The sequence below is a fragment of the Epinephelus moara genome, chromosome 18 (assembly GCF_006386435.1).
Source record: "Epinephelus moara isolate mb chromosome 18, YSFRI_EMoa_1.0, whole genome shotgun sequence".
Taxonomy (NCBI): domain Eukaryota; kingdom Metazoa; phylum Chordata; class Actinopteri; order Perciformes; family Serranidae; genus Epinephelus; species Epinephelus moara.
The window spans coordinates 37,232,349-37,254,741 of record NC_065523.1 but is presented as its reverse complement, the minus strand read 5'-3'; the positions used below and the strand labels follow the sequence as shown (position 1 = coordinate 37,254,741).

The window sequence follows — 22,393 nt, the reverse complement described above, 5'->3', positions numbered from 1 at the left end:
TGTGTGTTTTGAATCAACTAAACTTTACAGCACTTCACAGAAACCCCACCACTGACTAGTGTTTTGGAGGTGTAACTGCAGAGTGACACAGACACACACACCACCGAACAAGTATAAATGCTCGGTGTAGTCTCTGCATAAAGCTGACGCACAAGTGCCCTTTAGAACAATAATAAATACAGATTATATAATAATAATAATTTGCTTTAGGAGAAACATATTTTAACGAACTACATCAGACACTAAAATAAAAAGGTCACCATATGCCACAAGAACATAACTCAGATATGTGTTTTGTGTTTTCAGATTGTCCACCGCTATGACATCATTCTGATCCAGGAGGTCAGAGACAGCGACCTGTCAGCAACCAAGAGACTGATGGAGCATGTCAACAAGTTAGACGAACCACACACCACCTCACATACAGTATATTATCACAGACATGATGCGGTGGCATTTTGGAGAAGTTTGTTGATGCTCTTCATCTATATCTGTGTGTGTGTGTGTGTGTGTGTGTGTGTGTGTGTGTGTGTGTGTGTGTTCAGAGGTTCCCCTCAGTTCAGGTACAGTCACATCTTCAGTGAGCCTCTGGGTCGCAGCACCTATAAGGAGAGATACCTCTTCCTCTACAGGTGAACACAGACACCATTTAAACAGTAACACTGTGTTTTGTAGAGATCCCTGGCTGATGCTCCACATCAGTCAGCAGAGACAGAATCATTTGTGTTTTAAAGATTATTTTCCTTCAGCTCTGCATAATAATTATTCTCAATGTCAGTGATGACTGCCAGAAACTATAGGATCCTGTACTGGTGTAAAAGACTACAGAAGTATCATCAGCAGATAGTGAATCTGTTCTACACTGTTAGAAGGAGATAGTTCACAATACCACAGTAAAACAGAGGTGATTAAGTAAAATCTTTCCTCTCCAGGGAGCAGACAGTGTCCGTGGATAAAAGCTACACCTACGATGACGGCTGTGAGTCCTGCGGGACTGACACCTTCAACAGAGAGCCCTTCGTCGTCATGTTCTCCTCCAAACAAACCGGCAAGCACAGAGTGTGATACTGCCCTCTCACTGCCTCATACTAATGATGTAGATTATATCATTCAGTGGGTGTTCAAAGGGACAGTTCAGCCCAAAATCTCATTTGAAAAACTTAACAGCAAAGTCTCTTTCCAGAAATCAGTTACTCAAAATAATCCACAGACCTTGTCGCGAGCATTTTCATGTAGGAACTATTTTCTCTCTACCGAAGTACGCTTGCCATCTGTAACATCAGGCAGATGGAAACATGCATATAGTTTTACCTTGCCTAGCATAACTGAGCTAGCTGACGTAACATCTCAGCTGAGGAGGTCACCATTAATGTTTTCATCTTGCACTGTAATGAGCGTCTTGTCCATGAGTAGATGCACGCTTCCTTCTGCGCAGTAACACGGTTAGCAAGAAAACAGTTCCTTCTTGAAACTGCTCACAACAAGTTCTGTGGATTATCTTGAGTAACCAGGTCATGATTTCTGGAGAGAGACATTGCTGTTGAGTTTATCAAACATTTTATTTTTACACTTTGAGCACCACAAGCTGAGTGCCATCTAGATCCATTGTATCGAAGAGATGGCAGACATCTCTATGGTCAATATCTCCAACACTCAGCAGCTCACACCAAAATAATCTAGACTGATGAATAGAACTACAGGTAAGAGCAAAAATATGTATGTTTGATTTTGGGGTGAACTGTCCCTTTAACTAAACATATAAATAGCAAACTTGTGTAGGATTCTGAGGTCTTTTGATTCCTTTTAAAAACAATATAACTTGTTTCAGTTTAACTCTAGTCACTACCACACAGGAAGTGTGTCAGCTAGGGTTGTTAACTCTGCCCTGACAGATTTTAAAAATCTGAAAGCTCACTATTTATTTGATTTCTATTTGGTCATCCAAAACTTGTCTCCTCTCATCAAAGCATTCCTCTCTTCTTTCCTCGCTCCTGTTTTCTAGCTGTGAGGAACTTTGCTCTGATCCCTCAGCACACCTCTCCAAAGGAAGCTGTGAAGGAAGTGGACGCTCTCTACGATGTTGTGACTGATGTCAGGACCCGCTGGAACACCAACGTGAATACTCGTCCCAGCAAACACACCTACACGCACTAAAATCAACTATTTAAAGCAATTAAGCGATTGAGGATTCTCCCGGTTAGAATTGTTTATTATTCAGGAAGTTTTTTTACCAGGGGACAGCTAACTTCGGTGGCGGACACCAAAAACGTGAAAACGCCACAGTGCATAGGATCAATACTTAAAAGTGTACCTACGGACGCCATCTGCATCGCCAACTTTCCATCTCCAAAATGTTCGTAAGCATGGGTCAAAGTTTCTCCCATCAAGTCTGTTTTTATAGATCACACTTTTCCTTTGAAAGTGGCGTACACCTCTTTCAGGCCTCGTTTTGTGCGTACGTAATGTTTATAAATGAGACCCTAGACCTTATGGAAAGCCACTCAGCCTTGCAGTCAATTTTTCCCAGTGGCCACTTGTGGTATTGCAGCATAAAAATCCCCAGCGGTCCAAAAACCATTTTCCCCAGAGGCCACCGTTATAAAAAAGACATCTGTAAAACTGTTAACAGGACACCTCGAACTGCAAACAAGGTCAACTATGACTCTTTGAACTATGGATTTTTGATCCATGGAGGTTTGATATTTGTAAAATTTTCCCGTAGTGGAGAAAAGCGATTTAAAAATTTGTGGTGTTATCACAATTTTAGGTCTATGAGCGGAGGAACGATTTAATTTTGCAGATCAAATCCTGATGTTGGGATGCTCAAAAAAATGTATCTGCTGATTTAAATTACAGACATCTCTTTTCCAAAGTAAATCACAGAAAAAAAAGACTTTTTGGGTCGAGGCCAGCGGACACTCACAGGTGGAGCCAGTGTGAGAAACAATACTGCGCAAATTTAGTGGGCTGCAAAAGCCAGAAACTTTTTTGGCGTATGCGAGCAACTCCATTAGAATGAATAGGCGCTATCTCAGGGACCTGCTCCCTATGTAGATATAAACGTCTCATTCTAAGGTAACAAAAACACAATGATTCTTATTTGCAGGTGATTATACACTCAAGAACACAGACTTATTATATTATATTCCATTACTGCCAATATATCCCCCTGAGTCCTACACACTGGAGCTTTAAAGGTGGAATGCAAAGGATAATTAGTTTGGTAACTTATGAGTGGATGATGTCACTCTCCCTGCAGGACATTGTGCTGCTGGGCGACTTCAACACAGGCTGCAATTACGTGTCGGGCTCTGACTGGCAGCAGATCCGCCTCTTCACCGACAAGAGCTTCCACTGGCTGATCACCAACGAGGCCGACACTACAGTGACGCACACTTACTGCCCTTACGACAGGTACACACACACACACACACACACAGTCACCTGCATGCACACACATGCACTCTTAATTGCAGCGTTCTTCCTGTATCTGCAGGATTGTGGTCACCACTGACATGATGAGAGGCGTGGTGCACGGCAGCGCTCAGGTCTACGACTTCATGATGGACCTGGGTCTCAGCCACAGTCTGGTAACGACAATTTTTGATTTAACTCTCCTCAATAATGTCATTCGCTTCAGCTGCAAAAAGCTGAGACTATAACAAGCAACTTGGCTGAATGAAGATCTTGTTTCTGGTTGACCTCCAATAGTTTCTACAGCAGGAAATGGCACTTCAAAATAAAATATCTGTGCCAGAAGTTCACTTTACTTCAGAATGGACTCGCGACCCAACAGTTGGGAAACACTGCTTTAGAGTACACAGTAAAGCATATTGTACAAGATAAAAAACATCTGTTTTCTGTTTAACTGTGCAAATCTTCTGTACGCCAACCACATGAAAACTTTCTACACTTTCTCTGTCTCTCTCAGGCGCTGGCTGTCAGTGACCATTTCCCTGTGGAGGTGGAGCTGAGTGTTGCTGCCTAACTCATGACTCCCACAACGGTGCAGAACACCTCCAGGCTGAATCTGAATTATGATCATGCAGTGGGGGAACTGACTGCTTCCATACAGCATCGAATTACAAGACAAAAATAAATAAATCTGCAAAATCATTTCATTGAAAAGTAGCTTCTTGGAACTGGCAAGTGAACAGGAAGAGTCAAATCTCTTATTGAAGAGCATAAAAGAGGAGGTGGATGGAAAAAAAAACTCTTAGAAACATTTACCAAAAGATCTTTAGAAAAATAAAACTGCTCCACACTCACCTTTAGACACACTTTTGTCCGTTTTAGAGGGGGTCTGTTTAGGGATCTTTAGAGGGAGACAGCAGGTGAACAGTTGATGCCACACAGACGTGGATCACATCATCTGAAAGCTTGGACTCTTAAAATGAATCTGAGACGCAGCTCAGCAGTGTGTGATAAGCTTTTCAGTCATTGTGTTCAGGTTAGTCCCCTGTTGAGAAAGTTTAGGGTGTATAAAGGCTTATGATGAAAGTATATGACGGCCATTTCCACGCTCGATTATGTCACATCATTTGTTGCAGCAGTTGGTGCTAAATTTAAGCATTTTTTTACAACTCCAGGATTGATGAAAAGGTCAAAAGTTCCTTCAAAACGCCACATAAAATCACCAAGACCCCGAGGAACACTACAGACAAATTCATGCTGTGATTTGATATCAAAAACTTTTGACATTTGGAGATTTCTTTAAGAAATCTACGATTGGATGGTGAGCACTTCTGTTGTGGAAACTGCTGAGAAACCCCCTTAATGTCAATATGCCTGTGAAAGCCAACCATCCTCTGAATGCTTGATGTCTCTAGTTTGTGGTTGTTAAGTTTCATGCGGCTGTGATTATCTTAGAGGTCACTGTAAGTCATTTTATACAGTGAGGTCAATGTTCAAAATGGTCTTGCCTCATGAAATGGCTACTACGGGTGTTAACATCATCACACATGAATAAAACTGGGCTCAATGAATCCACAAGAGTCTCAGCTTTGCAGTTATACCCAGTTCATATAATTCTGTTTAAGGAGCCTAGTGTGAAGAAATATTCAAATACAATAGGCGAAAATAACACATTTGTACTGCATGAGGAAAGCTGCATGGGTTTTGTCCCAGACTGTATGACACTAGGAAAAAGTGGGCATGTCTCTAAAGGGGAGCGTAGCGACTACGGTCAATGAAAAAAGCCGTTAAGAGGCTGAGTGGGCTCTTAACTATGACATGTACAATAACGTCCATGCTGAAGTCTAAAGATGGGTTTTCATGGTGATTTATTAAACTAACAACTGAGAAAACTAAAGCAAAATGACATGAAATAATATGTGATTGTGGTTATGCTCAAATGGAAAATATTGGGGCCAAAACTCCCTCTCTTTGTCTAAAAGCTGCCACGCCAGTGAATGAACAGGTATGATCATGTGAAAGCACACACACACCTGTGCCAGTTACTACTGGAAGTGACAATGATCAAAAGAAATGTGCAGCCTAAGGTTAAATTCACATTCTGGCTCCTACAGGGAGACTCGTGGGTACCTATCGAACCTATTTTCATTCAGATATCTTGAGGTTAGAGGTCAAAGGTCCCCTGTGAAAATGGTGGTGCCAGTTTTCCCCTCACCAAAATTTGCGGTGTCATTTAACCCCCTTTCCAACAAGCTGAAAAACAGTAACATCAGCCGAGGATGGTGGCGTCTCAGGAGAATAGAAAAGGCTAAAATGTGACTGTCTACATAAGAGAAGGACAACACTTATTCAAACAAACTAGGTAAATGAATCTCAGAGGACGTTTTTCTGTTGACATTTTTTCAATGTCTGAAGCAGAACAATGAAAAGTGCGTTCACCTTTACTGTATCAAATCTTTGCACATAAAACTGAAGCTGTCTGCATATTATAAGACCAGCGGTAGTAGTGTGTCTGTCTCTGTTGCCTTCACAGGTGAGATTTTATTTCTCAATGTGATCAGGAGGATGTAAAGTTCTGCCAAAAAGAAAAGTGACATTGTGATTTTGATCTTTCTTCATTCATTCTTTAATTATCACACCTATAAATCCACTGACCACATAAATACACACACTTATAAAGATATTTCAAGCTAAGAAGAAGTCAGAAAAATGGACTGCGGATAAATCTGTCAGAGGCTTCGCCCACTGCGGGCTGTCAAAAACACCAAGGTTACTTTCATGTGTTGTAATGGTTCTTGAAGGAACAGTGAAGCTTGGCACTTGGTTGAGATCAGTCTGTGGCAATAACTGTTAACTAAACCCTCATCACAGCGTAGCAACCGTAACAGGCACAGTAGGTCTGTCAAGCTTTGAATGAGTGTAAGTGTGACAGTGTTGTGGCTGCGTTACATTAGTCGTTTATTGTTCACTTCCCCTCTGCACTTGCTCTCAGACAACCGCCGCCACTGTCACAGGAGTGGTTCCACGTGTCTGAAAAACGCCAGTGAACTTGGCACGTCATAAACAGATGCAGCTAATCACCAAGTGCCTGCTCGTGTATTAAAATTACCTGCAAAAGACGCTTTGGCCTCACTGAAATCAGCCTAACAAGCTAAATATTTCTCAAAATAAGTGGACCGTTTTGAAACTAAGTTGTGATTTATGGAAGTTACTTTCACTATCGTCGGTAGAAATATGAACAGAAAATTTGTCACTGGATCATTGGTGTCACTCCCGGGTGTTTCCCTCGAAGTCGCTGGTTTAACACTGCGATGAAGATGAGCTACATTGAAGGATCTCAGGACAGCTGACACTAATGAACACATGACACTGGGTTTTCAACTGGTATTAATGTGTGTGTCCCTACTGCGTGTATGTGTGTGTCATCTTATAGGTTTCCCATAGTCCTCTAGCCTCGTCTCTTCTTCAGCATCTCCATATACATGCCAAGCGACTTCTGAATGGAGTCTTTGGAGATGAAGTTGACAAAGTGCTGGATGTCGGTCTCTCTGTTGGACGTCAGCTTGTCGATGGTCGGCTTCCTCATCATGGACTTGGTGAGGTGTCTGGCGTGGTCTGTAAGGTGAACACATCAGCAGTTCAGCTCACAGATTATTTGTGTTTCTGCCCCTACATTAATGCTGGTACTGGTGATTTGATCGGTAGCATAAACTTGAGTCTGACATGTGACATGTGTGAATCAATATCAGTTTAATATACCTGGAACAGCCAACCACTTGGTCATCATCTGCGTGGCTGTGGTGAGGACCTGGTCCTCAGGTACCAGCTGGTCCACCAGTCCTATCTTCAGGGCCTCTGAGGGGTTGTAGAGGAGCCCCAACTCCAGAGCCATCTCTGTCTGTCGGTGGCCCACCGTGTTGGACATGGTGTCTTTAAACCTGCAGACAGTGATCGTCAGTCAGGTGAAACAGTGCAGGGGGTTACCAACACTATCAGTTGTTGTCATACTCAATTCCATACCAAGGAGGTGCTACGATGCCCAACAGCGTCTCATTGAGGCCGATGGTGAAACGAGGGTTGTCGGCCATTATCCTGTAGTCACATGTCATTGACATCAAACAGCCCCCTGCAGGACTGGAACCCTGTGGGAGGAGTGACGAGGTCGGCTAAGACACAATCTGCAAAACCTGAGTTGTTCTTCAACCACAGTGACTACCAGTGGATGGTGATGGTGGTGATGGTGAGGGGTTTATACAGTGACTACCAGTGGATGGTGATGGTGGTGATGGTGAGGGGTTTATACGTACATTGATTGCAGCGATAGTGACCATGTTGGAGCCGTACAGTTTCAGCCACATCTCCTGAACGGTTCTCCAGAACTCTCTATAGTGCTCTGGACTCTTCCCGTACATTTCCATGATGTCCAGCCCGGCTGAGAACACCTTGGGCTGGCTCTGGATGGAAACAACACACACACACACACACACACACACACACACACAAGGTAAACTGTCAATTTGTAGTGCATTATCTAACTAGATTTATCACCTCACAGTTGTACGCCTCCACAAACCTGTCAAGTTGTAGTTACAGTTTATATTCATGTCTGTGAAAACATGGATGCTTCATACACATCTCACCCCCAAACAATTCAGTGTCTGACCAAATGTCTCCCCTTCTGTTCCTCAGTTATAAAGTTGACTGACGGCCAGAAGTGTTTTTGCAGAACATTATGATGTTACAGTGAAGTTGACCTTTGACCCTTTGTATATGAAATGTCATTGCTCCATCGTTTTATCCTATTCAACATTTGTGTGAAATATTGTCACAATTAGCACATAAACTCTTGAGTTAGGGCCAAAGACATGTTTTGTGAAGTCACAGTGACCTTGAACCTTCAACCACCAAATCCTAATCAGTTCCTTCTTGAGTCCAAGTGGACGTTTGTGCCCAATTTGAAGAAATCCCTCACCGTGTTCTTGAGATGTTGCGTTCATGAGAATGAGACGAATGCAAGGACACAGTGACCTTGACCTTGACCTTGGACCACCAAATTCTGATCAGTTCATTGATGTGGACGTTGGGTCCCAATTTGAAGAAATTCCCTCAAGATGTTTTTTTAAATATCACGTTTACAAAAATGAGACCAATGAGTTCACAGTGTCCACGTTCACAAGAATGTGACCTACAAGGTCACACTTAGCCAACTTTTCCCCTTTGACCAGTTCATCCTTGACTTAAAGTGGACGTTTGCGCAAAATTTGAAGGCATTCCCTTGAGGTATTCTTGAGATATCGCGCTCCTGAGAATGAGATGGATGCACAGTCACAGTAACCTTGACCTTTGACCTCCAAATTCTGATCAATATATTGATGAGTACAAGTGGATGTTTGTGCTAAATTTAAAGAAATTCCCTCAAGGTATTCTTGATATTGGGTTCATGAGAATGAGATGGATGAAAGGTCACACTAATCTTGACCTTTGACCTCCAAAATCTAATCAATTCATCCTTGACTCAACGTGGACGCTTGTGCCAAATTTGAAAAAAAAAAAAAAAAAAAAAAAAAAAAATTCAAGGCATTCTTGAGATATCATATTAACGAGAATGAGACGGATGAGTTTACAATAACCTTGACCTTTGACCTACGACCACTAAAATCTTATCAGTTCATCACTAAATCAAGGCGGACATCTGTGTCAAATTAGTAGAAATTCCCTCAAGGCATTCTTGAGATATCACGTTTATGAGAATGTGACTGCCAAGGTCACACTGACGTTAACCTTTTCCCTTTGACCCGCAAAGTTCAATCAGTTCAGCCTTGACTCCTTAATGTTTGTGCCAAATTTAAAGGCATTTCCCTGAAGTACTCTTGAGATATTGCGTTCACGAGAATGGTGTTGAAAAACACGAAAAAATACTAATTGCTGGCACAGAGACAGAAGTATTGTGCAGTGAAAATGCCACATCAATGAAATAACATTTGAATACAGACAGTGTTCCCTATAAAGCAAGTACAAGCCATTTTATAATGCACTTTAACTACTTGTAATACGAACACAAAGTCAAAAGACACATCCTGAATCTCCTGCTTTAAACAATTGTGTTTTACCATACCGAAGTGATGATGACGCCTCTGCAGCTCTTATCCATCTCCAGCTTCTCCACACTGATGCAGAGCTCCGTGAGGAAATCTAAACTCAGGCTGTTGACCGGCGGACTCTGGAAGCGCATCACCGCAACACCTACAGAGACACAGAGAGGCTCATCTTTAAATACAGATTCATTCCAAAATGAAAACAAATGAAGTGAAAGGGTAGGAATGATGACACAGAATATGAAGTCTCAGCTCTAATTGTGTTTTACAGTCAGTTAAAGGACGTGTAGCAGTATCTAAAGCATTTTCCCAATAGTCTACTGTTATAAAAGAGACATCTGTAAAACTGCAAATGTACAGAGGTCTCTTTCCCATGGTAAGTCATTGGAAAGAAGACTGTTTGGGTCACGAGGCATCATGTGACAGACCCAGAAATTGCAGTACCACTGTTTGGCCATTACGAAAATTATCTTCAAAGCCCGGTGCACTTTCCGGGGGCCTGGGAGGAGCTCTTGGTTGGGCCCAGCGGGTGAAACACTACTACACATATTCAGTGGACTGCGCATCATCAAGTAAACCCAGAGCTAGAAACTTTTTTTGGTGTATGTATGCCCAAGGAGAACAACTCCATTGGAACGAACAGACGCCGTCTTGGTGTGCGATATCTAGGCAAAAGTGGCATTTATGTGTGTCTAAAAAGTCTGAAGAAGAGGAGGAGGAGGAGAGGACTGTGGACGCGGGAAAAGATAGAGCTCAAAGTGTATTTATTAGCGTTTACTAGCATTTAGCATTGTCGCGCTGATCAGTGCGTCATTTCATGCTGCATTTCTATTGGATGATTAATAGATGTAGGTGGTAACAGCAGTCACACAGTGAGAGGGTCATCCCAAATTTCTAACACTGTCAGAATTTGATCCCAGGCTGTCTTTGATCGCAAGACCGTGACAACGTTGCTCCTTCAACTTCTCTCTCCGTGTGACATAGGACCACCATTTGAGAGCCATGACCAAAGATATCGCCATGTTTCTTTAGCACTGGTCATCTCTCATCTGGGACAGCCCAAAATCACACGGTGTGTATGGGGGTTTACACAGGACTGTCTCCTGTAATGATACCGACTGATGCACACAGAATTACAACCAGCATTTTAACACATTTTGATCAAACACACGATGCACTGATGGTGTATTATTCACCTGTGCTTTGGTCAAAATCCACTTTAATCTTCTGCGAGGTGGAGTTGTTCCTCCGCTGAGCAACGAGGACGGGAGACACACACAGTCTGCCATGACTGCTGCAGGACGACCACTGGGAAAGAAGTCCTACACACACACATAGACACTGTTAGCAGATCTGTTACAAGTAGTACATATCGATGCATATAGGAAAACCAAAACTAAAATAAAACACATTGAGTTACAACTATCACAGCATTAACGTCATATTATTACAATCCTGAAAGTGTTTTTAATGCTTTAGATTACACTAATATGTTATTTTAATGAATCACTATATTAAATGTGATTAAACGTAACTGCTTTTTTAAAAGTAAACTGCATTTTAGGGCTGCAGCTAACAATTTCTTCGATTAGTCGACTAATCATTTTATCGAACAATGTGTTAAAATGTTGAAAAATGTCGGTCTGTCTCTCCCAAACCCCAAAATTATGTCATCTAATGTCTTGTTTCGTACTCACACCAAAGGGTTTTAGTTCACCGTCATGGGAGAGTGTGTAAAGCTGCCAATATCTGAACGTAAGAAGCTGCAGTAAGAGTATTTTGGGTACTTTTATAGTACTTTTATATGAAAAATGACTCAAACCGATTAGTCGACTACTAAAATAGTCACCGATTATTTTAATAGTCGATTAGTCATCGATCAAGTAATCGTTGCAGCCCTACTGCAATTATTTGAAATCTTTTCTGTCTTCGGTCGCAGTTAACATGTTGAATTAACATCAATCTAATACAGAGAAAAGTGGCTGAAAGAGAAACAATAAGAAAACTAAACTGGAGTAAAATAAAAATGTATGCCTCAAAGTAGATGAGAAACATCAGAGAAAGCAGATGATACAGAGAATTCAGTAGCACAGTGACAACTGCAAAATGTGTGGAAAATGATTGCAAACAAAATGCACACAAGCTTTACTGTTGTTGTGTGCACCGCTATAAATGCAAGGAAAAAAAGCGGTTTAATGAGCCATCAAATGATCAAATCAAACAATATTAAAAAATAATTAATTTGATCATTTTTTATATATTAATATTTAGATTGCTTGCTCTTGCCGAACCAACAGTCCAAAACACAAACATATTCAACATATAATAATGTAAGACAGACAAAAGAGCAAATCAGCACAATTGAGGAGCTGGAACAAGAGAATTTCTGACTGGTAAATGATTGATCAACTATCAAAATAACTCCAAAACATGCCAGAACAGATGTGTGTTCACCTTAAATATTTTCTCTTGACCAAGACCACTAGTAATAGTAAGTCCTGGTCTTAAAGCTGCATCATGGTAAGGAGAGTAAGGAGTGTTGTAAATTAGCACCAGCCACCACCTAAATGCTGGTAAAATATGCAAGTGACTGCTAGAGGTAATCTGTTAAATGGCTGGTAGATTTTGGAATCCAGCGCCCGCAGTGGCAGGTGGACAAAAAGTTAATTCCCCACCCTGAATGGGATTCAAATCAGTGTGGGGACTCATTAGTCACTGACATTAGCTGATGTGAATCCACATCACATATCATTTAATGTATTTTTCAAAAGTGTGACTATCCTGTGAAAGCAAAAAACACTCATCCCTTAAATATCAATATGCGTGGCAAGATATTTCCAGTCAGTTAACGTGACTTCACTACTGTAACATCTGTTTACCCACCTCTGTTTTAATGTTTGTTTTTTTCTTGTTTGCCTTTCTATTTGATGGTTTGCCATATTTGCTGCCAAGCCTGTCTATTTTATTTATTTGTAATATCTTCTATGATTGAAAACTCTAATAAAACATAAATGATGATTGCATTATTATTACAGGTTCAACTTCTGCTGCAACATTTCAGTGATGAACACTAATAATGTTTAATAAATTATCTATAAATGGGCCATTGTGTATAATGAGTATATTTTGATGTGTAACAGAGTGATTATAAACTTGAGCTACTTTTACTTACTTCCACCTCTACCTGACATGCTGTGATACTGAAAGCTGAGGTGCAAATGCACAAGCTGGCCTAATTTAAAAGTTTAAGTCAGATATATTCATTGATTGATTAAGTTAAGACCCCTGCCATGTCCTGTGACCTTTGTCCCAGTTTCTGCAGAGCACAGCTAACAGAGCTAACAGAGTTAGCACAACTGACAGAACTAACAGAGCAAGTAACACAGCCAAGAGAGCTAACACAGCTAACAGAACTGACAGAACTAATAACTTACAGCTAACAAAACTAATGAAGCTAACAGAGCTAGCAAAGCTAACAGAACTACTAAAGCTAACAGAGCTAACACAGTTCATAGAGCAAACACAGCTAACAGAGCTAACACAACTTATATAGCTAACAGCCGGAAGTGAGTCGGCATTTATTACAATATTTAATAAATTCCTTTCTTTAAAATCAGGTACATATTCATACAGACATACCTGACAACGTGGACTTGTTCCTCAGTGCAGCTCTCAATGCCATTTTGACCTGCTAACAAAAAGGTTCTCACTCTCTGTGCTATGAACACTGGACCCGCCCCCCTCTGCCTCTGATTGGCTCAGGCACACTTCTGCCTGCCACTAAGGACTCTGGACCCGCCCTCCTCTACCTCTGATTGGCTCAGGCGAACTGCTGCCTGCCACTAAGGACTCTGGACCCGCCCTCCTCTACCTCTGATTGGCTCAGGCATACTGCTTCCTGAACACAGGAAATGCTCAGGTGTAAATAATATATATTTTTAATTCTCTCTTTATCTCTATAAACAAAAGCCTTCATACAAATACGGGTGTTATAAATTAAATACAAATACACCCATGAATAAATATATTTAACATCTTACAAGCAGTCACAGTTTTGATAGCTTTTTGTTTTTGAGCATGTTGAATAGAAAGGCTATTGCTTGAACTCATTGTTAAAAGCAATAAAGCATGGTTTTCTACGGAAGCATATTGCATTCACTTGACAAATAAAAAAAGCCTTGTTTTTCGGAGTAATTTATTTATTTTTCTGTTTTTTTGGTGTAATTTTTTCTGTTTATCGGAGTACTTTTTCCCTTTTTTTTGTGGTAATTCCTTTCTGTTTTTCGTGGTAATTTTTTTCCTGAACGAGGAGATGAGATACTTCAAAATCTCGCAAGAAGCTCCCACCTGGCACCTGCAAGTGACCCCTGCATCCATGGTGACTCCCGCTCATGGATGTATTTTGCATCCGTGCTCCTGCTCCTAGACAATTTCAACTACGGGATCAATAAGGGAAGGCACGTGATTAGTTACACACAGGATATGATAATCTAGCTATGTTTTCCACTGCATTCTTCTAGTGTAGGCCTATCGCTCAATGTAACAGGTTAGGTTAGTAACAGGTTGTAACAACATTAGCTGACAAACGTGTATAGGCATGATTTCAGTTGTCAGTTGGACTGCCCTCCTTTTCTATTTGAAGATACCAATTTTGAGCAAAGTATGAGCAAAGACATTAATGATCCCGTCCTGCCTGCTGTCCTGTTTATAGAGTCGTTTCAGCGCTGTCACTAACTCTGATGCCAGCTTAAAGGTGAGACAACTCTGTTCGCCCATTCCACAGTTGCACTTTTTATGCAGAACAACAAGGTGACATAATGGCGTGAAATTTCCAACTTGAAGAGGCCGTGCAAAAGAGGCTATAGACTGTAGTGAAGCCTCACAGACAGCCTGCGACTCAAAGCAGCCCCGCTCTTACATATGCATAAACGCAAGCCTTAATAAAAAAAGAAACAGGTGAGTTAAATAAAAATTCTTCCCCTTTACAGTCTTGAATGTTAAAGTTAGCTATAGAGACCAAAACCTTTTCTTTCTTTCTTTCTTTTTTAAATTATATTTTGATCACAGCATGAGGGATATACATACACAGAACACTAACCCCCACATCTCAGTTTCCCTCACAGAAAGGAAAAAAAAACAAAACACAAAAAAAACTTGCCAATGTAGAGGGTACTATAAAAAGTCAAATCTCTCAGAGTCCATACAGACCAAGACATATTTCATAGGTGCCATCATCATGGCAAGTAATCCAACCAAAATTCTACTCATTACATTAACTGAAAACACTAAGCAGGCCTCCCATATAAATGAAATTGAAATAATTAGGTAGTCTTCCTACCATACTTCATGATGTAGGGGATTTATAAACAAATAGAAAAGGGAAACACTTCATGTCCAGATTTTCCTATCCTAAGTAGAGGCTGGTACCCTTATAAACAGTTAGAGAACCAAAATGATATCCAAACATATACCCTCATAACAAACAGAAACAAAACAACAAAACCAAAAACCTGACCAAACAAACAGACATAAAAGGTGGGAAGACCCCACCTACAACAAACAAGACAACAAAACAACACAAACTATTGCATCCAGGTCTTATCATTGTCACCATGCCTTACACTGGTCTAAGAAATTCTTCAAATCAAACTCTATATGAGATTGCCATATTTTTAAAAAGTCTGAGGATCTGATTTACTCTTGTAATATATATTGTCAAGTGTAAGGTAGCTTGAGAGTTCATTCCACCAGTGGACTATTACTGGGGGTTTGGATTCTTTCCAGTTTAAAGGTATACTGTACATTTCCTGGCTGCCAACATATCAAGATCTATATATCTGCTTTGATATTTGTTCCACTTATCAGACATACTAGTTCCCAAAAGGCATAAACGAGGTGACAGAGAGACAGATACATGTAGACATTGAGATATCAACTTTGTAACAGAATTCAAAAAAACAGGAAAGTGCGTCACATGACCAAAACATATGAAAAATGTTCCTTTTTGTTTCTTACAGCGCCAGCAGAGAAATGACATCTCACTGTTCGTTTTATGTAACTTCTCTGGCGTATAATAAATCCTGTGTATCATCTCAAACAGGGCTGGTTTATGCCTTAGATTGTAAGAGCATTTATGAACTTGCCTACAAATGTAAGACCAGTCCTCTCTCTGTATTTCCATATGAAGATCTTGTTCCCACTTACATCTTAAATTATCTGTGTTTATAACAGAACATTCAACAAAAATATTGTAGACCTCAGATGTTCTGCTCCTTATTGTTTAATATGACATCAATTTTTGATGGCATAGGTTCTTGAAGAGAACCATTCTCAGTATTTACCACATGTCTTAATTGAAAAAATTGAAATAAATGGGAAGAAGGTCATCCATATTTCTGTTGTAGCTGAACAAATTAAAGAAATGTCCCATTTTCAAACAGATGACAGAATTCCTGGATACCTTTATCATACCAAAATTTAAAAGTGTCATCCTTGCAACATGTAATACTTGGATTCTTCCAAATTGGGGAAAAGGAAGAAAGGGAGATCTTATAGCCTAACAATTTATGAGACAATTTCCAGATACTAAGACTATTTAATATAACCGGATTCTTAGTAATTTTATCCACTTCTTTGAGCTCAATATGAGGTAAATGTTCCAAGCTGTATGGAAGGATATCCAAAGATTCTATTCTTTTCCATGAGCTTGAAATATTTAAAAACCATTGTTTAAATTGATTAAGCTGCGATGACAAAAAATAGTAATAAAAATTGGCAAGCTTCAGACCACCAGATTCGTATGGTAAATGTAACACTGACATCCGAACACGTGGGGTTTTATTGTTCCATATGAAGGAGGAAACTAAACTCTGTACTTTTTTAAAGAAAGATTGTGGTGGAATAATCGGAAGATTTTGAAATAAATATAAAAAGAAGCCAAAACCTTTTCTACCAGGCTGTAAACATGTTTATTTCCTGCCACTTGGTGACATCATTAGCTGTGCAAATAATTTATACAGTCTATGGCTGCAATCTGCAACCTCATCACTAGATGTCACTTAATCCTTCACGCTGCTCCTTTAAATCAAGGATCTGAATACTTCCTCCACTGCCTGTTGTTAAACTGTGTACTGAAGAACTAATGAAAAGGTATTTTAACAGTTTCAGGGTATTCTGATCCTGAAACTATTACGACGTGGGAATTACTTAGCACGGTGAAAAAGTAATTTCATAGGAACTTGCTATAAATTGTTAGTGAACATTTACTCCTATGAAGTGAAATAATGTCAAACAGCTTTAGTGTAGATGGCAGTGCAGGCGGTTCAGAGAGAGATAAGGGGGAGTGAGTGAGGGGAGAGACAGATGTGTGTGTGTAAGTCACCAAGGCACAAGTGTGTGATCGCAGCAGAGAGATACACCAGCGACAGAAGCTCCTCCAAATCAGTGAGTATCTTATTTTAACTTAAATCTACATGTTTGTGTGTACATGTAATTTTGTTCAGCTGTAACCACAAATGTACAGTTCCAGGTTCAGATTGTTTAGTAGGTGGAGGCAAAAATGATAAAATGACTTTATAATTAGCTCATTCTCAGTGACATTGATGCTTTCACTGATTAAAAGTAAGAAGAAAAGGAATTAGGAATTAAAGAGCAATCCAATCTTTGATAAATGGACCATAACTGTGTTGAGATTTAAGATGTGTACCCTCATATGTGCACAGCAGTTTCTCAGCGTTAATAAATGTTAATCTTTCAGGGATTTGGAGCTGTTAACTAACATAAAAACAACATAAACAGTGGCATGTAGTTTCAAAGTGCACATCCTCTGTGCACGTGTGTCCATTCATACATGTAAGCAGTATTTCATGCATTTATTTGTGTGATTTCCTGGAAGTGTGTTTTGTTTCCTCCAGACTTTTCCATCCTGACCATCTCCTCCAGTGTTCACTGCCATTGGAAATCCATCGGTGTGCGTCACCTCTGCACCCTGTAACCTGGGACACACACACCTCTCCCCCGCCGCTTTCTCAGTTTTCACGTCCTCTGTCCGGCCCCACCCTGCGCCATCATGGATCTTATAGAGTTGGGAGACATGGGCAGTGGCTGCGAAGATGAAAACTGTGGCCTCACGTCTGGTTTCCAAGAGGACTGCTCCAACCAAGAGTGCCACTGGAAGGAACCTCTGTTTGGACTCATTGAGTTAGGTGGGTAAAGACAATAGGAAACAAACACTACTGCATGATTTTTAACGGAAATTTAAAGCTGCACCGGGCAAGACTTTAGGGGGGAGAAATTACACATATATAAAGTCTTTGTTCCTTTTGAAATTGGGTTAATTTAAGTGGAGGAAATTGTTGACAGTACAATCCAAAACTCCTTGACTGGATGTTTCCCCTCAGCCCAGTCACCAGAGGATGTTGGCGTTGTAGTCTACATTGCTGGAAACTATGTTACATTTGTACATTTCATACGTATCATATCAATGTTTCTAAAGTGATGTAGTATGTGAGCTGACTTTGCCATCAAGAGGTGGATGCTGTGATACCTTGGCGAGACACTTACTAAGCTGTAGACCTCTGTTTGGGACCAACAATCAGCTAAAATCAGCTGTGTTTTATTGAATCATCGCTGCATTTCCAGCAACTTTTTAGCCACCAAACATGGGTGGTTTTTAGCGACCCCTCACTGTTTTTCCACCTGGTATAGTGCAAGAAAAGTGACTGTTTTTAACAGAGATATTGTGGCAATTCCTGCTGTGATTGTGCCATGAAAGCGTTGTTTTACTGAGGTATCACTGCATTTCTAGCAGCTTTTTAGCCACCAAACATGGATGTTTTTTAGTTATCCCTTGCTGTTTTTCCACCTGGTAAAGTGCACGAAAAGTGTATTTTTTTAAGAGAGATATTGTGGCAATTCCTGCTGGGGTAGTGCCATGAAAAGCATTTTTATCTGAGACATCGCTGTGTTTCCAGCAGCTTTTTAGCCACCAAACGTGGATGTTTTTTAGTGACCCGTTGCTGTGTTACCACCAGGGATAGTGCCACAAAAAGTGGTTGTGTTATACCGAGACACTGCTGGGTTTTCTGCTGGCATAATGCTACGAAGGGCAGTTGTGACATCAACAGCGGGTATTTCCAGCTTAAACATGATCTTTTCCTAACAGCTGCTGAAACGTAAATAAACGTAAAGTTTCAATGCATCTGCTACATAAAAACATACAAATGTAACGTATCGGTGGTTTGCAGAAACATAGCATGCCAACATTTATTCTGGTAACTGGGTTGTTTCCTTCGTTTATTTAATATTGAAGAAATAGTTCAGTAATTTGGGAGATATGCTTATTCCCTTTGTTTCTGATGGTTAGATGACGCTCAGCACCACTCTCCTGTCTGTATGGTAAATATGAAGCTACTAACAAAAGTCTGTTAGCTTAGCTGAATATCACAAGCCCTGAAACCTGTTTTTTTTCACTCAGCTTTATATCCTGAAGGCCTTTGCACACTGAGTCCGCACAGAAACCACTGATTCTGATGTATTTCATTGTTCTATCTAGTGCTGAAATTCTCAATATGTGAAGAAAAAAAATGAAACTAGACGCATTTCCTCCTTTGCTTCTCTCCACTGGCGGTACCTATGTGACTGTCACCACTCCCTCCCTGTCTTTCGTTTGGCACCGCAGCTGCATGAAGGGGCGGAGCTGTCCTGCACATCCTGTGTGCGGTCCACATCCTCCTCCTCTTCATCTTCATCCACCTGAATATCACTATCTGACCTGTTGAAAGTAGCTGTCTGAGTTATGAAATGATTCTGTGTGCCCTGTTCCTCTGTCTTGTCGCGGCTGTTTCCCGACGCCACATCTTCACTGATTCTCGATCAAACGTCTCTAAAGGCTCTGACAGGTGCATAAAACGAAATTTTAATAACGGATGAAAGTTTGATGAATTCATATTTATTTTTAGAAGTCGCATGAAGTTGTGTTTTAGCAAACTCAGTGTGCAAAGACTGATGAACATACAATTTTGGTAAATGGTAAATGGACTGCACTTGTATTGCACCTTTCTAGTCTTTGGACCATTCACACACACACACACACTCACACACAGGCTACCATTAAAGCTGCCACTCACAATTTTTGTTGATACTTCATTTCTTTAATCATAAGAGCATGGTGCAGAAAAATTCTTGATTTTTCATTTTATTTTTCAAACTATTTTGGCTGACAATGTGTCCAGTTCTGGAATAAATACAAAGTGGTTCTGATGAAACATATCAATATTTCTTATTCTAGTGTGTGTGACTGTCATTTACGTCCCACTGATGCTCTTCGGCCTCCTGGGAAACATTCTGACGATCCTGGTGGTTTGGCGCCGACCTCACATGAGAAGCTCAACTTACCTCTACCTGAGCAGCATGGCTGTTAGTGACCTGCTGATACTCCTACTGCTGCCTCTGGATCTGTATAAGGTACACACACACCTGAGTGTGACAGCTGTGTTGTCATGAAGTGGAATAAAGGTTGAAATGAAAATGTTGTTGTGTCTTCCAGCTGTGGAGGCCCAGACCCTGGCCCTTAGGAGACCTCGCCTGTAAGCTGACGATGTTCCTCTCAGAGTGCTGCACCTTCTGCACCATCCTCCACATCACCTTCCTCTCCCTGGAGAGGTACCTGGCCGTCTGCTGGCCAATCACAGCCAAGACGCTGGTGACACGGCACAGAACAAAGGCTCTGATTGGCTGCCTCTGGCTGGGAGCAGCCGTCAGTGCGGCACCAGTGTTAGTCATGGTTGGAGTGGAAGAGGTTGGGGGAGATGAGCTGGGGCTCGTAGGATGGAGGGAGGACGGAGGGTGGACAGGAAGGGAAGGAGAGCATGCAGGATTTATGATAGGAGGAGGGGACAGAGGAGGTGGACACATGGCCTCAATGGACGGAGGATTAGAGGGAATAAAGTGGGGAGAGAAAGAGAAAAAGGGATGGAGTGAAAGAGATGGTGAGTTGAAATGGTTTGGAGAGGAAGGAGAGAGAAATGTGGGAATAGAGGAAAGAATTGAGAGGAAAGAAGGAGATGGAGGACAAATGAAACTTGCGGATGAAGAAGAAGAAGGAGAGCTAGAAGCTGGCGGAGAGCGGCAAAATAAAAAGAAAGAAGACGAGGGAGGAGGAAGGGAGGAAGGAGGAGAGACTGACAGGAGTGAGTGCCGCTGCACACACTACGCCGTCACCTCCGGCCTGCTGGCGGCCATGATGATTCTCTCCAACTTGTACTTCCTGGTGCCCCTCTGCATCCTGGGGCTGGTCTACAGCCTGATCGGACGGACGCTGTGGCTCCGTCCAAAAAGCAGCCGCAGAGACCAGAGTCACCGGCACACTGTCAAAATGCTGGGTGAGAAACACACAGTCTCACACACACACACACACACACACACCCTCAGGTTTATTATAACAAGAAAAAGAACATAAAGAAACAAACGACATAATCACAAAAGCAAACATCCAACAGCTCAGAATTACAGCTGTGTTTATTAGACATCTTTCACCTCCTTCAGGTATCAGTGATTCTAACATCCTCCTCCTTTTCTCCTCCCCACCCTGCCCCTCTGTGTCTCCACCTCCTGCAGGAGTGATCGTCCTGGCGTTCGTCCTGTGCTGGCTGCCCTTCCACGTGGGTCGCACCATTTTCTCTTTCACTCTGGACACCGGCTCTGACAGACAGGAGACACACACGGATACAAACTCACACTTGGACATTAACACGCTCTCTGACGTCAGCACGGACAGAAATATCAACACACACACTGTTACTGAACCCACGAGCCCCTCAGACACGGACACACACTTCAAGACTGGGACGATGACTGCGCACACTCACACAGAGGAAGATGACATATCCTGTGACACCTGTGCAAAGGGCGAAATCAACACAAACACTGATGCAGACACACACACTGCGACACCCACTGACCTGTACGATAACACACACAATGACACAAGCTCCAACGACACACACACACACTCTGACGCACACTTGTATTTTTCATATTATCTGTCTCAGTATTTCAACCTGGTGTCCTCTGTCCTCTTCTACCTCAGTGCCGCCGTCAATCCCTTACTGTACAACCTGATGTCTGCCAGGTATAGACACGCTGTAAGCAGCCTCATACACGCACCCTCTCACACACACTCTCACACACACTCTAACACACCGTCTCTCCGCCTGCGCACATTCACGACGGGTCACTCCACGACCACTTTGTAAGGGCAAGTACCTGACGCACACACTGAACGCAAAAAAGGAAATCAAGTGAACACACTACGTGTTTAAACCTTACCTGCACAGGTGTAAATAATAACATCACTAATGGCTAAAGTCCATTTTGTGTATATAAACAAAAACCTACCAAATCATACACATGTTGTGTCATAGCAGAGAATTTGTCAGTTAGAGTTGTGTTAGAGTTTTGTCATCAGTACGATGTATGATTAATAATGACAAAAGTGCCATGATGCGCGATAATTTAACCAGTTAGTGACACTTACAAGTAGTAGTTGGTTTTAGTGTGCACTATCTCATTTTAATTAATTTCCCAACATGATTAGGATCAGCACAGTCGCCAGAAGAAAATGTTGGCGTTGTACGTCCCTGTACACATTTCTAAGGGACGTAGTGTATGAGCTGACTTTGTCATCAGGAAGGGAACTGCCCATTGGTTCGACATCCCATTGTTCCGACCATATTAAACCCATTGTTCCGAAGTCCGTTCCGAAATCATCATGATGCCCTGTGGTTAAGGTCTGGTTAGGTTTAGGCACAAAAACCACTTGGTTAGGGTCAGGAAAAGATCATGGTGTGGGTTAAAATGAAAAAGAAAGTGACAAACACATAAGC

General features: G+C 41.4%; 3 protein-coding genes across 3 annotated transcripts in view; 2 read left to right on the top strand and 1 right to left on the bottom strand.

Moving 5' to 3' along the window:
- Positions 1 to 4,116, top strand: part of dnase1 (deoxyribonuclease I) — a 5,586-nt gene extending 1,470 nt beyond the window's left edge. The window contains exons 3-9 of the mRNA XM_050069030.1: positions 307 to 395; positions 546 to 632; positions 933 to 1,048; positions 2,003 to 2,115; positions 3,260 to 3,414; positions 3,497 to 3,590; positions 3,932 to 4,116. Coding sequence (XP_049924987.1) covers positions 307 to 395; positions 546 to 632; positions 933 to 1,048; positions 2,003 to 2,115; positions 3,260 to 3,414; positions 3,497 to 3,590; positions 3,932 to 3,988 — 711 coding nt within the window. The 3' untranslated portion in view covers positions 3,989 to 4,116. The remainder of the gene's footprint in view (positions 1 to 306; positions 396 to 545; positions 633 to 932; positions 1,049 to 2,002; positions 2,116 to 3,259; positions 3,415 to 3,496; positions 3,591 to 3,931) is intronic.
- A 1,900-nt stretch (positions 4,117 to 6,016) lies between these two features.
- eci1 (enoyl-CoA delta isomerase 1) lies at positions 6,017 to 13,257 on the bottom strand. Its single transcript, XM_050069027.1, has 7 exons — positions 13,149 to 13,257; positions 10,706 to 10,831; positions 9,530 to 9,657; positions 7,722 to 7,868; positions 7,435 to 7,556; positions 7,174 to 7,352; positions 6,017 to 7,029 (listed from the first exon to the last, which is right to left on the bottom strand). Exons 1-7 carry the CDS (start codon positions 13,189 to 13,191, stop codon positions 6,863 to 6,865), a joined length of 912 nt encoding a protein of 303 aa, XP_049924984.1. The 5' UTR covers positions 13,192 to 13,257; the 3' UTR covers positions 6,017 to 6,862.
- Positions 13,258 to 17,577: 4,320 nt separating this feature from the next.
- The window catches only part of LOC126406181 (growth hormone secretagogue receptor type 1-like), a 13,686-nt gene continuing 8,870 nt past the window's right edge, over positions 17,578 to 22,393 (top strand). Inside the window, exons 1-5 of the mRNA XM_050070356.1 lie at positions 17,578 to 17,713; positions 19,798 to 19,973; positions 20,056 to 20,890; positions 21,126 to 21,271; positions 21,560 to 21,652. Coding sequence (XP_049926313.1) covers positions 17,578 to 17,713; positions 19,798 to 19,973; positions 20,056 to 20,890; positions 21,126 to 21,271; positions 21,560 to 21,652 — 1,386 coding nt within the window. The remainder of the gene's footprint in view (positions 17,714 to 19,797; positions 19,974 to 20,055; positions 20,891 to 21,125; positions 21,272 to 21,559; positions 21,653 to 22,393) is intronic.